We start from the raw sequence: 15,863 nt of genomic DNA on the forward strand, positions 1-15,863 counted from the left end.
GTGTTCTTCCTATATTGTACTTGTATAATGTATATGTTTTGTAGTTTGGGAGTTTGGGAGTGACTTATCAAACTTCCCACTTTAAAATGCTATTGCATTTCTAATGATTTTAAATTTATCCTGATATTACATGTATATATGTCTTTGTAGCTTAGGGGGGACCTATGGAAGATTATTTTTTTTTTTTTTTTTGCAAACTAAATACATTGCCTCATTAAATAAAGTTTTTATTACTATTATTATTATTATTATTATTATTATAACACGTCTGCCTCTAGATATAGTTAGTATAACACACCCGCTTCTAGATATAGTTACTATAATATACCAACTTCTACATATAGTTAGTATACCACACCCGCTTCTAGATATAGTTAGTATAACAAGCCGGCTTCTAGATATAGTTAGTATAACACGTCGACTTCTAGATATGGTTAGTATAATATGCCCGCTTCTAGATATAGATAGTATAATACGCCCGCTTCTAGATATAGTTAGTATAACAAGCTGGCTTCTAGATATAGTTAGTATAACACGTCGACTTCTAGATATAGTTAGTATAACATAAAAGCTTCTAGATATAGATAGTATAATACGCCCGCGTCTAGATATAGTTAGTATAACACACCCGCTTCTAGATATAGTTAGTATAACACGTCCGCTTCTAGATATAGTTAGTATAACTCACCCGCTTGTATATATAGTTAGTATAACCGACCCTTTTCTAGATATAGTTAGTATAACACGCCCAATTATATAGATAGGGACATTTGGTTATATTCCCATCTTAGTGACGGGTTCGTGAAAAATAAATACACAATCGCATCCTGTTTTATAATTGCATAAGATAATTTACCTTAAAGACAGAGAAGAGACAAATTAAATAAATATTTGATGAACGTGATTGAAACTATATGAGGAAATAAATATAATATTAACACTTGTATATTATGATTTACACCGACTTGTACATCATTCATTTTTAAATCACCAGAATCTCTTTTGTCAGGGTTGAATATAATCCTACTGATGGGATGAAATAACAACTTGTGTACCCATAAAATACTTGTTGAGTGTTCGTGTATAATTCTATGACCAGACTTATAATTACAAATCAATGTTTCAGTACTTAAAATACTTAAATAGATATACGTTTGATGAACATTCTAGGATAATCTCTACAATAACGATAATCTCTATAGTAACGATAATCTCTATGGTAACGATAATCTCTATGGTAACGATAATCTTTATAGTAACAATAATATCGATAGTAACGATAATTTCTATAGTAACGATAATCTTTATACGATAATCTTTATAGAAACAATGTTCTCTATAGTAACAAAAATATCGATAGTAACGATAATATCGATAGTAACGATAATATCGATAGTAACGATAATATCGATAGTAACGATAATCATCAAAGTAACGATAATTTCTTTGGTAACGATAATATCTATAGCGATGATTTATATAGTAATAACAGTAATAATCTCTCTGTATCGAGGGGTTGTATGGCCGAATGGTTAGCACGTGCGCGCTGTATCATACGGTCTGTCATTGAGTCAACTGACGTGGTTTAGATTCCCCGGTTGTGCGTGACAAGGAGTAGGTTCGCCAGTCCAACCTTGTGGGTTTTCTCCCGTTCCTCCGGTTTCCTCCCACTGCTAAAGACCCGTACGCGCAATCGAATTATTAAAATAAAATTGAACTGTGTGTTAGTCTCAAAATGACGTAATTTGTGTCGAGTGGACATTACACTCCCCCTCTCTTCTCTCTATCACACAATAGCTTAGAGACGAGAATCCTGGAAGTTTAATGGCACGAATAACAAATCGGATAAACCAACCCTTCTACCCCTCTTAACGAACGAATTTCAATACGCCCATGTAAATATTGACCATCGCAGGGGTTCATTTCTTCTAGAATCATTGTTGTATAAATAAAATGAAACGCGGTTCAACTAACATGTGAATACATCAAATCTCGTTAGTTTATAACTACTAGTATATTATAGTGTGACCATTCCTTAGATGTTGGCAGATTGAACAGACTAGACGAGTTTAACGCTGAACAGGTAACCCGTTTGTTTCTATTTATCTGGAGGAAATCAATGAAAATTTGTCATGTAGCAGACGGTTTACGATATGTTAATATCCACTGTTTGCTACCTCGCCAATTCGTACCCAGGTTGGCTTGATTAGGAAAACGTAGGTACACGGGGTAATTTGGTGTTGACTCGACTTTAGAATCTGTTGTCTACTTGTTAAAAGTAGATGTAGTGACAAAGGTTCGAGGCCAGGTAAGTTTGTAATGAATAAATGGGCTGAGGTTTAAAGGGTTAGGGTTGGGTTAACCCTACCCCCCTAACCCTTATGTAAGATGAAGAATTGACAGTTTCAAAACAGGTTATGAAAAAGGAATTGCTTTATTCTGAAGGAAGATAGGGCCATTTGAAGATTAGCTTGGTCTCGACTTTTATTGCTACTGCTATTAAAATAACGCTAATTAATGGCTTGTCATGTTAATAAATGTCTAATTAATTAATGATTTATATAACATTTGACATCAAACGATCGACAATAGGCAGATTTAGCTCTTACATAATGCATCTTTAACACTTACATAATGCATCTTTAACTTCCGATCGTTCGGCACCTACCAGGATAATGAAGATGGGCCACGCTATAGTGTGCATTGAGGGACATTTTGCCCGTGCAGCAGCTGAATTCCAATTGTCAATGGTTTTCTTTGCGTGCAAGTCAAGATATATATCGTCCCATTTGAACGCCTAGATGGTGTTCCTAACCCTTCTTGTACCACTGACCAGGGTCGATCACTCTAGATATTTTATCGGTCAACACTGATATCGAACCACACCCGTCTTGGTAGGTAAGCCATTACCCTATTCACTGAGCCACCGTGCTTCCTGGTTAAGTTTGTAACGTTAGAGTGTAGTAAAAAGAGGGAGAAATGGGGTTTAACGTCCACTCGACAACAAACTAAGTCATTTCGAGACTAACATATGGTTAAATTTTATTTCAACAATTCGCGTACGCGTCTTTAGCAATGGGAGGAAACCGGAGGACCCGGAGAAAACCCAAGATGGTGAACAGGCGACCCTACTCCTTGTCACGTAAAAGTGGGGAAACAAAACCACACCACTTGACTCAATGACAGACCTTCCGATCCAACACACACGCGTTAACCAGATATGGTAAGCGTATTGTTGGTGTAATATTGTCAGAGATAAATTATGTATATCACGTTATATTTTTGTTCTTGAAATGTACATTTTCTAAATTCTTTCTCATATTTTGTAAAACATTTGTATGTTTTTCAGCAGGTCAACATGCGTGGTATTGTGTTGTCATGGATACTGGGTATAGTGTTGTTAATTCCAGTAGTCAACGGTTGGTTGACCGCAAATAATGCAAGGTCACCTTTACTAGTAAGTTGACATTTCTTTAAATCATTTATCTCAAGTTGGACATTCTTAAATATCGTTTCTTTGCTTATAGTTTTAATGGCCCTTTTCCGAATAGATCTGATCAGATCAAGCAGAGGGGTCGGGCCTGGGAGAGTGGGGTGGGGTGGGGGCTCTTATTCATTGTTCAACTAGCTTAAATTTCGACTAAACACACATTCTCAATGACTAAATCTCATCTCCGTGCATCCGATTGTAAAACGAAGGAGATATTTCAAGTATTTACCCATCAATTTAAAATTGAAATACTGGATAATGTCTTGTATATTTTGTAGAGTATAATTGTAGTTAGCACGTGCTGTGTATCACGACTTCATGGGTATTTAACATTCTTAGCATTGCGCATGCCCTTAAAGGTATATCACTGGTAAATGTATATGCTTGTATTTATAGATCATTTATAAAGTGAAATTTAATTTATTTAATTTATTTGAATTTATTTAAATTTATTTAAATTTATTTGATTTTATTTATTTAATTTATTTAAATTTATTTAAATTTATTTAATTTATTTAATTTATTTAAATGTATTTAATTTATTTAATTTATTTTAATTTATTTAATTTATTTAAATTTATTTAATTTATTTAATTTATTTAAATTTATTTAATTTAATTTATATAAATTCATTTAATTTAATTTATATAAATTCATTTAATTTATTCAAATTTATTTCATTTATTTCATTAACTTTATTTAATTTATCTAATTTATTTAATTGATCTCATTTATTTAATTTATCTCATTTATTTAATTTATCTAATTTAAATTATTTAATTTAATTTAATTTAATTTAATTTAATTTAATTTAATTTAATTTAATTTAATTTAATTTAATTTAATTTAATTTAATTATTAATAATTTTCAAAATTCACTATTTATCGAAACATATAATATCTCGATGGTAAGTTTTCCTTTAAATCTTGAATGCTTTGTGATCTTTAATTTTCTTGCTTCCGACTATTTTAATCTTTATTTTCTCTTCAAGTCATTCTTAAATCTTTGTCATGGTTGAACAGTAGTATTACGATATGTTGTTACTGAGTAGAAGAGTACTGTAGGTCATCGAAATTATAAAGAAAACGAAATGAAATATAGATGTGGATTTTAATCAGATTAAGAAAGTAAGAATATTCTGTACAAATATAAGTACAGGTGCTTGAAGCTGTTTGCGTCTAACAAAACGTTTAGTATTACAGTCGTACTACTTGTCACGATCCCCAATGTTGTCATGGCAATATTATTTCTCTTCTGGTTTTGCTTTGCTCGAATTATTATTTTTACTGTTTCACATCGCGTAGCTTCTTTGCTCGAATTATTATTTTGTTCGCATTGTTATTTTTTTGTTACATTTTTTTTATCTTCTCACACCGCACTAGTGGTATCATTTCGTAGTCTAAAAGCAACATAGGCATTTCTTGGAATGTGGCCGAAACGTCTGTTAACGACATGTCTGTTATACCACTTGGTTCAATAATATATAGGCGAAATAACGGATTATCTTTTTATATTTCATAATAAATTACTAATTAAAGCCTGAAAAATAAATTCCACTTTTTTTTAAAATTAAAATATATGTTTTGTTTTAAAAAAACTAAGTTACGACCGTAAAGAGTTTACGTTCGTTTCTGTTGGTTTTACATGCCCACATCTCGTATCTTAGACGCAAATAGATAAATAAATATGGTTTTTGTTCAAGTCAATCTATGCCTAATTATTTTCTTTCAAATATTGAACAATATTTTTATTCAGATAAATACACACATTACCAAAAATGTAGGGATTCAAAAACAAGCCAAAGGCTTATATATTAATTCATCTCTATTAATTATAATAAAAAATTCATATACTTGTAGCAGCATTTGCTTTAAATCGTGCATGGAAATAAAACTTAATATTGTTTGTCACTTTCATCTTAAATCATCTGGTTATTACAGGGAACAAGGCCGCCTCCTGGATCTCCATGGCCGATGCCAAAAGAATGGAACCCGACCTCAGATCTTGTGACCTTTGATCCAGACAACTTCCGGTTCAATGCCAATCTGATGAACTGCGACATTGTAATACAAGCTATAAAGCGATATACACCAATATTGTTCGGTTACAAAAGAGTTAAGAAGGCAGAAGGATTGTCCCCCCTACCGGAACTTAAAATGACAATATCGAGTAATAAATGTGACAAGTATCCAAGTATGGCTATGGACGAATCATGTAAGAGGGGTTTTAATATCATATTTATGTGTAGATATTCGGTTCGGACAGGGGTGGGGGGTGGTGGTGAGGGTACCAAAAACAGTAGGTGTATATCGTGTACACTGTAGATATTTCAGTGTATGCCGCGGAGTTTAACGATTCTTCAGGTTAGAGAGATTATGAGATTTTAGCAATTCGTCTGATTGGTGATTTCGACATTGTAACCTGGCGTCTAGTGCCCTCCCCCAATCCCACTTTTAAAGATTCACCCTTTTAGACCCCCCCCCCTCTTCCTTCCATATAATGATTTCCTACTTTTAAAGATTCACCCTTTGTGTGCCCCCACCCCTTCGTATAATGATTTCCTACTTTTAAAGATTCACCCGATCTTGGTTTTACTGATCCCAATAATTTTATCTGTTTCAGATGAACTATCTGTTAGTGATACGACCTTGTTGACAGCCAACCAAGTGTGGGGCATGTTGAGAGGTATATTAAATCTTTTAATAAGTTTACACGTGCAACGCACTAAATCCATGGACTACGTAAATATATGAAGTAATTCATAGGCGTTACCATACGCTTGACGTGCCAAAAAACAACTTTTCATTTCATTATTGTGACAATTCCTTTTTAATTCTGTCACTGACTGACCGCGGTTATGATTGAAAGTAAGTGAGATGACCTTTTCTTTTACCTCGAATAATAACCACGAGGCCCACAAGCTACACCCACCCAATACGCCGACGTTCAGGAACCCACAGATTGGATTTCGAGTCCGCGTGGGATAAAAAAAACCGGAATCTACCCTTAGTAATACACCATCCCGGGCTCGAGAATCCACAGATTGGATTTCGAGTCCGCGTGGGATGAAAAACTGGAATCCACCTTTACTAATACACCATCGATTCTACAATATGTTGTTATATTTTATATTCCTAGGACTGGAAACCTTCAGTCAGTTGATGTTTTACCAAGACGGACAGGTAACACTTATGTTGAATATCACGTCATAACCTTATAGTATTATAATACGTCATCACAAACAGCTGATCATCCTGAAATAAAACATGCTATCACAACTGTGTACACCGAAATAAACGTGCTACCTTTTGTTGAGGAGTACACAGGTCGATCTATGTTTTTGTCCCATCCGAACGACTTGTTCAGCACAGGGGTCGACCCTGGGACCATTGCGTTAGTGAACCACGATGGATTTCATTGACATACTGTCCCAATATTAGGTTAACCCTTAAAAGTTTTCCTGCAATCTAATACAAATGAGACCGCGAAAACATTTCCTTTTCATATTAGAAACATAATACTTTATGGATACAAATGACCGGACATAAACTTTTTTCCGCAATACATATCCTTGCACCGGGGATCCCCCTGTTGTGTCTGGCAAGTCGTATTACAGGACACAATTGTAGTTGGGACATAGTGGAGGCATGGTGGAAGCATTCAGCATCGCTTGATCTGAAATCTAATAAGAATATGTCCGCGAAAATATCCCATCCTCATATTAGAAGCATATTTCTTTATATCGGAAACAATATTCATAATGGGGATACAACTCTCTTCTGTCTTTGTAGATTTTTATGAATAAAACACGGATTATTGACAGTCCTAGATTTAGTTATAGAGGACTTCATACAGATACAGCCAGACATTATATACCTTTACCAATACTCAAAACAAACTTGGTAACTATATATTACTCTTATCATGTATCACATCTTTTCAGGAATAACACCTTCTAGTCGTTACAAACTATCATATTGTAAACGTCAGGTCAAGAATAACAGATAGTATGTTCTCTGGACAAGTGTTAAAAATATACAGGTGGGGAGTAGGGTAGGTTTTAGGCCTGGGGTGATATCGCAGACAAGTGTTTCTTGTAAACTTGCCAAAGGACCCACATAATCGGCTTGGACCAAGCCCGTGCTATCACGTATATACAGTTAAATCACTTGTAAACTATAATATTGTGAACGTTGAATCGCGTGTAAATTGTGACCGTCGAACCTCTTGTATAACATTGTAAACGTTAAATCTCTTGTAAATTATAATATTTTGAATGTTAAATCTCAGAAAGGAATACCAGCCTACAATTGATGAATTTCCATTCTGTATTTACCAAGATATAATGAATTGAAAATTTCCCAGCCATTCGAAATCCTCTGTAGACAATATAAAACAAGCCAATGTTTTACCAAATATATGTATAGTAGAAAATACTACCTTTAAAGACGAATGAGAATAATAAATTCAATGTATTATTTACAGGATAGCACGGGTTATAATAAATTCAGTGTTTTATTTTCAGGATGCCATGAGTTATAATAAATTCAATGTTTTTCACTGGCATATTGTTGACGATCAATCGTTTCCATTCGTCTCTAAAACATTCCCAGAATTATCCAAAAAGGTAAATATTTGTTTTCTATATCAAGATATTTTATTTCTTTGTTTTTTGAATGGATTCTCTCGGGAAACTTTCGCCTTGATCAATTCTTCTAGAAGTAAATAAAAACAATCTGGTTGGATTCAATTAATAAAACAAATTAATAAAAATCATTATGAAACGCTAGACGCCAAGCGATATGGTTGGGTTCAATCACTAAAAAAAGTTATGTGAAATAGTTTATATACAAATGATATGCAACCAAAGTTGACTAGACATTAATCCAATGGTTAATAAATACTGATGTATATTATATTTAAATATCAATATCACGGGGCAGTGTAATAAAGTTATGTTTATATATCGGGGGAAGGGGGTGTAATATGTTATTTATCAAGGAGCCTATGCCAGTAAACATGATTATATATCAGGGCAGAGTGTAATATTAATATTTTGTTTTTATATATCTGGGGGGAGTGTAATAAAGCTATGTTTATATTTATATCAGGGTGCCTATACCAGTAAACATGTTTATAAACCGGAAGATGTAGCTGATATTATAGAATATGCACGTGTACGTGGTATTAGAGTTATCCCTGAATTTGATACACCAGGCCACACCCACTCCTGGGGAAAGGCCTATCCGGGTACGTTAAATGTTCGGTTATATTGTTTGACTATATTATATTCCCATCTAACAAGTATAAATAAAACTATATTATATTATATTTTATTGTATTGACTTATCAGTTTAAATAGAATTGTCACTTGGGAATGACCTAATTAAAGTGTCGAATAAAAAATGAAATAGGATTTAACGTGTTACTTGACGGGCATATGACAGATATTCGACCCACTGTTCATCCAGTTCAAGCTGTCATAGCTGTCAAGGGTTTATTAACGTACACGCCGTTCTCTCAGTCGTAGGTAGATACAATCTTGCTAGAATTGGAGGAATCATTGGTGTAGACCCCGGGCAATGCCTATGATTAGAGCGACCATTGGTTTAGACCTCGAACAACCTCTAGGAACTTTCTCAGTGCCATAATTATTGCACCACTGCCGACGAGATATACTCTTACATTGTTATATTACTAACAGGATACCCGGTTTCGCCCAGGGCACAAATTAGCAAAGAGTCCTAATTTGCTCAGAACCCCAAATCGCCTGGGGAACTAAGTCTATGGCCTGACACATTCACGGGGTCACGCTGCTTAATTTGATAGTACGTTTGGGTAGATCTCGACGACGAAGCGCGAAAAGCGAACATACACACAGACATATTTGATTTTATTGATATCGATAGATAGATTTTATTTATAAATTGGGAGGGGACGACTACTCTAGATGTTGAGCTTTTTTGTATATATACATATCTATATAACTTATTATAAGACCCCCTGACGTCATGTTATAACATATTTTATTTATCAGACCATATGACGTCATATTATTTTATATATTTTATTTATCAGACCTCTTGACGCCATGTTATGTTAATGGTGTACCAGGAACACCCATTTGGGGAAAATATGCTGCTTACGAAAATTTTGATGTAACCAAAGAGTTTGTGTACGAGTTCTTGGGAAAGTTTTTTGCTGAAGTGAAGGAAGTTTTTCATGATGAATACATTCATATGGGGATGGACGAATCTTATTATCGCTGTTGGTAGGTGGAGTAATGCAATATTATTTATATCATAAACAACCGACCACAAGGCCTGTTTTGTTTCGGTTCTATTCTATTTTAAAGACTACTTAATTTTCGATTTAGAAACCCGGTCCGCCTGATGTAAAATGAAATAAAATAAAACACCAAATCTAGACACCGATAACAAACTCACAACGAGGCAGACAACTCATAGACACACACAAACCACTCGAGAAGAAATACTAATTATTGACGTGTGTTGTCTCATCTGATATTCTATATTTACCCTTTGTCTTCACGTTAACCCATATTTTAACAAACAACGTTTGTATTTGTCGTGATGTGGCATGATAATATAAAGAGGGCATAAAACCCCTCTTGATCAAAACGTCGATTGAAAAAAAACAATACCCTCTTCGTGCTGTTGAAAAATGTTAAATATGGTAGCTACAGCAGATCCGCCATTAAATCTGATTAATGTGTGACACGGTGGATCAGTGGGTGAGACGTTTTCTCGCTGTTAGATCCAGGTGCGGGACGTTGGGGGGGGGGGATGAGGCGCTGGCAAGGGACAATGTATAATCGTTCAGATGGTACGAAAAATCGAGATCCGGTGCATACATTGGAGTGCACGTTAAAGAACATGTAGCTCGTAGTACCGCTGTCTGGGCGAAACTTCCCTCATACAAGACGTATATCCATCTTCATTAGTCCGGTGGGTGCATAACAGTCGGACGTTAAACCCGAATTCATGTTGATTGAGCTAACTGGATTGTATTTCAGGCAATCTAATCCCAACATAACGACCTTCATGCAAGAACGAGGAATAGAAGGCAACTATTCAAAACTAGAACAATATTATGCCGAGAGAACCCTCCGTATTATCTCAGATCTGGGTAGAAAATACGTCATATGGCAAGATCCAGTTGAAAACGGAGCAAAGGTACTTTTAGCTTACAAGGTCAAGTGAGTTTTCAGGCAGAGGGTGGTATGTACCTTTACGCCAATGTCTACACGTGGGAGGGGCAACGGGTGGTATGTACCTGTACGCCAATGTCTACACGTGGGTGGGGCAACGAGTGGTATCGACATGTACGGCAGTGTGTACACGGGGGTGGGGCAAGAGGTGATTTGTACATGAACGACAATATCTACAAGAGTGGACTTGGTTTTACATGTACAACAATGTGTACACACACGGCGGCGCCGGGGTGGGAGGGGACTACGGCAATGTTTACCCTGATAGAATATTTGAAACCGTGACGCATTTATTCACGTGATGAAACAAAATTAGTCAGATATTTAATGTCACGGCCTTTATAGATTCCTTACTAGGTAACTAAATACAGGACAAGAAAAAGTTTAAGAGAGTATGGATGTTTGTATGTTTCCCTGCTTGTATTTTCAATTCATCATATTCGAACTCATATTTATTGTGTTTTTCTACAGGTGCGTGATGATATTATTGTGTTTTTTCTACAGGTGCGTGATGATACTTTAGTAATGGTATGGAAGGGAGGTAATACTGCCCATGAAGATCATTGGAATTCCTATATGGAGAAGATTGCACCCCAGGGTTATAATACTATATTAGCGTCGTGTTGGTATCTCAACTATATTAAATATCCCCCAGATTGGGAAGCTCTTTATTCTTGTGATCCACATGATTTTAATGGTAAGAACACCAGGTCGTTCAGCTGTCTATTCTTGTTTAGTTTTCGGAGCTTATCACAGGAACCAATCACATATCAACCTATTTCAGTAATCAGTTCCTTAAACAGTTCTGTTGAATAGCGTTTGTTTCCATGGAAACAAATAGAACTTAATTTTTGTGCAGTGCAATATGCATTCATCTTATCTGGGGTCGCATTTTGTCAACCATCTTTTCATTGACCAACTGAGGGGTCAACTTCTTAAATATGTTGTCGGAACATTCCTCAAAGATGTTGTCAGATAACTTCTAAAAGTTGTTGTTAGAAAACTTACTGAAGATTAAATAAAGCCATAAACTTAAAAGCGAGCGAAAGGAACTAGAATGTCCAATAAACTCCCTGTCAAACTCTTCTCAGTCTGTTCAATCTTATAAGACTTTTGAAATGTCTACAAATATTGGCACATCCGTAATTGGGCACCACGAAGGATCGTGATCTTAAAGCAGTTGCTTACATCTTTGCAGTCCATGCTAGTTGTACGCGCGAGCTTTTCACATGCAGAGTGTACGTGTATTTAAAACTTCTATGGTCTGGAAATGGTAATGCCAGATTCCTGGATAGATACAGGTCGTGTATGAAGCATAGTAACATGTTATTTTTAATATATTTAATGTTTATCTGCTACTCCAGGTAAACAGAGAGAGAAAGATCTTGTGTTGGGTGGAGAAACTTGCAATTATTGTAATGTTTATCTACTACGTCAGGTACCCAGACAGAGACAGATCATGTATTGGGCGATGGAACTTGTAATTTGTATATATTTAATGTGTATTGTAATGTTTATTTACTACTTCAGGTACGCAGGCGGAGAAAGGTCGTGTATTGGGCGGTGAAACTTGTATGTGGGCGGAATATGTTGATGGTACTAACATACTCCCTCGTTACTGGTACGTTTTAAATTCAGAACTCTCCAGTTATTTCCGTTACTGTGGACGCGATGACGCAATTAGGATTTGTAATTGATTAGGCCACGATTTGTAATTGATTAAGATGAAGAAAGTTCATCGGGATTTTCCGGAAAGTGGTTCTCGGTTGCAGAACGAGCGGTCTAACAAGGGGTAACGTATTGTAGTTCGGGTAGGTTGCAAGACGAGGGGTCTGACAAAAGATAACGTATAGTCGTTCGGATAGGACGAAAAACCAATGTACCGTGTACACATTGACGTGCACGTAAAATAACCCTTGGCAGTTAGAATTCGATACCAGAATAAGCCGCAATGCTAGGTTCCCACTATCACGATTCGTGCTACGATTGAAATCGTGGCTTTAATCGTGGTGATCCTATCAGGTGTTATAATATATTGAGGTCAGTCGTACCAATCGTGTTGACTGTAACGAAGCGTACCTGAACGTATCTGCACGCAGCAGATCGTGGACTCAGTAGGAACAATCCTATCGCAACCCATCGCGCGACAGTGGGAACCTGGCATTACGTCGCTGTCTGGGCAAAATGTCCCTCGTAGCATACTGTATGACGTATACCCGTCTCAATTAGACCACGCGGAGCAGAACAGTAGGACGTTAAACCTCATTCCATTTCAATTCCAATATGTCCTTCATTTCCAGGCCGAGAGCGTCGTCTGTAGCTGAAAGATTATGGAGTCCCAAGAATGTAAAGAACACAACTGATGCCATGTACAGAATAGATCAACAACGATGTCGTATGGTCAGGTACTAAACTTATATAACTACACAAATATTGGTCAATACACAAACACTGATCAATACACAAACACTGGCCAATACACAAACACTGATCAATACACAAACACTGATCAATACACAAACACTGATCAATACACAAACTGTTGGTAATAAATCCCCAACTAACAAGTAAAACAGAAGTTGACTTATTGCATGGGAAAATATCTAAATATGAAATGAAAGTGGGTTTTGGCGTCCTATTGTTCTGCTCCGACTGGGCTAATAAAGACGGCCATGCGTCATACAGTGTACTAGGAGGGAACCCTTTTTCTGACAGCGGCCTACTCTTATATCTATTTCCAACTGTCAAGGGTTCTTTTGCGTGCACGCCAATGTGTACACGGGACATCGGTTTTTCTTCTTACCCGAAGGGCTATATGTTGGCACTTGTCAGACCCCCCCCCCCCGTCCTGCAACACAAGAACACAGGGCCTCCAGGTTAGCCAGACAACGCCCTACTCACTGAGCCACGGTGGCTCCTTAACGTAGAATTATTGCATGGTTCAGTATAAAAAAAACCCCAAAACACACAATAATGACGTTATTCCTGCTGTCTGAAAGGGGAGATATTATAATAAATTATTTTTTGGATTCATGATATTCTGATTTCTTTCAATTTTATACAACACATCGACTAGGATTGTCTCCCTTTGTTTGCAGACGAGGAATTCCAGCTGAACCGATATTAGACGGTTTCTGTGGTGATTATGATTGGGGTTTTGATGACGTCGATACACCGGAAGTTGACAAGCCACCTACCTGTACAGGTGGTTTTAGATTAGAAGTGCGGATAACACTTCTTTTATTACCTTTATTGAATGTGTTTGTTTTATAGTTTTTGTTTTTATGAATGTGTTATATTAGCTTTATTCATCGTGTTTATATATCAAATGTGAGCGGGGTTGGATGGTTGAATGGTTAACACGTGCGCGCTGTATCATAAGGTCTGTCATTGAGTCAACTGGCGTGGTTTCGATTTCCCGGTTGTACGTACGTGGCAATGTGTAGGGTCGCCTGTCCAACCTCGTGGGTTTTCTCCGGGTCCTCCGGTTTCCTCCCACTGCTAAAGCCCCCTACGCACAAGCGAATTTTTGAAATAAAATTGAACCATATGTTAGTCCAAAAAAGACCTAGTTTGTGTCGCATGGACGTTACCCCCCTCCCTCTCTCTCTCTCCCTCTCTCTCTCTCGTTAAATGTGAGGTATCGATCAGGTATCGTGTTTGTATGATATAATAATGTATTTTTTGTTTTTAGAGAAAAATAAGTTGTACCTGAAACTATATATTTGTACATTCAGTCTAATAATTATATATACATATTTTAAGCCTTTCTTTTATTTCCTTTGTTTTTTTATGGATTGGACCCAGATTTACTATTAGAATTATAATATACAAATCGCAGTTTATTAGATACCATTGGGAAAATGTTCCATTTTTCGTATTTGGTTTGGTTGGGTTGCATCACTTGTTGTAATGTTGTCGTATATTGTCGCCCCCGTCCCTGGACCGTCCCTCGAAATACGCGTTGAGCAGTGGCCAGATGAGTAAGACGGTGGCTCCCTAACTGAGGGTCCTGTGTTAGGTCCCTGTGTGCACCGACTGGGGGTTGGGGTGCGGAAGGGGAAGGGGACACTATTTAGCTCCCTTGTATCGAAGGGACTTTATATAAGAAGGGCCAACGTTTCTCCTGCACTTACTATATTAGGGTCGTTCGAGTGCCCTAGTGACTAGAGTGTTGCGCTTCGAGCTCCAGGAACTTCGCCTCACCCGCTAATTATTCTGCTGTTCCTATTATTGTTGTTGTAGAGGCTGACACCGCCACTCTTCGAAAAAAAAAAATCCTAAGGTTTAGCCAATTCATGTACGATCAACATGAACCTGGACTGACTTTAGGTTTTGATATGTCACAAAGATATCACAGGCAAAATACAATTTTTATCAAATTATTTTAATATTTTTTATTGTATCTCGTAAATGTTAGTTTACATATGACAGATGACAAGACGTATACACATGTAGTCTTATACATTCAGTTTGTTAACAAGTTGAAACAACAATCTATAAAATAAAAGTTTTATAAAAATATTTAGATCATTAGATCTGTCACTGAGTTCAGTGGTGGTGGTGGGGGTGGAGGGTCAATTGTGTGTGACAAGGAGTAGGATAGTCTGTCACTGAGTTCAGTGGTGGTGGTGGGGGGGGGGTCAATTGTATGTGACAAGGAGTAGGATAGTCTGTCACTGAGTTCAGTGGTGGTGGTGGGGGTCAATTGTATGTGACAAGGAGTAGGATAGTCTGTCACTGAGTTCAGTGGTGGTGGGGGGGGGGCAATTGTATGTGACAAGGAGTAGGATAGTCTGTCACTGAGTTCAGTGGGCGTGGTTTCAATTGTATGTAACAAGGAGTAGGATCGTCTGTCTAACCTTGTGGGTTATGTCATGGTCTTCCGGTTTCATCCCATTGCTAAAGACCCCCAATCACAAACGAATTATTGAAATGAAATTTAACCACATGTTATGGCCAGTTGGCGTGAACTCTCTCTCTCTCTCTTTCTCTCTCTCTCTTTCTCTCTCTCCAATCTTGTTTCCGCTTGTAGGGCGGAGAGCCTAGCATTGATAAGTATCTAGTTGTTCGGATGGGACGAACACAAAACCTGTTTTCCACTCATGTAAAAGAACCCTTGACAGTTAGAATTGAAGAAT

The 15,863-nt window shown here is 36.8% G+C and overlaps 1 protein-coding gene across 2 annotated transcripts; it reads left to right on the plus strand.

Moving 5' to 3' along the window:
- Positions 1-1,972: 1,972 nt before the first annotated feature.
- LOC126825354 (beta-hexosaminidase subunit beta) lies at positions 1,973-14,486 on the plus strand. 2 transcript variants are annotated; one of them, XM_050554953.2, is made up of 14 exons: positions 1,973-2,083; positions 3,350-3,457; positions 5,432-5,705; positions 6,114-6,176; positions 6,630-6,673; positions 7,283-7,393; positions 8,017-8,118; positions 8,603-8,741; positions 9,570-9,762; positions 10,528-10,687; positions 11,227-11,419; positions 12,253-12,343; positions 13,023-13,127; positions 13,821-14,486. In XM_050554953.2, exons 2-14 carry the CDS (start codon positions 3,359-3,361, stop codon positions 13,993-13,995), a joined length of 1,749 nt encoding a protein of 582 aa, XP_050410910.1. In that variant the 5' UTR covers positions 1,973-2,083; positions 3,350-3,358; the 3' UTR covers positions 13,996-14,486. The 2 variants fall into 2 exon arrangements, with proteins under 2 accessions (XP_050410910.1, XP_050410911.1); XM_050554954.2 differs by having other exon boundaries at positions 1,974-2,083; positions 3,353-3,457.
- The last annotated feature ends 1,377 nt before the right edge of the window (positions 14,487-15,863 follow it).

The sequence above is a fragment of the Patella vulgata genome, chromosome 6 (genome assembly GCF_932274485.2).
Source record: "Patella vulgata chromosome 6, xgPatVulg1.2, whole genome shotgun sequence".
Taxonomy (NCBI): Eukaryota; Metazoa; Mollusca; class Gastropoda; family Patellidae; genus Patella; species Patella vulgata.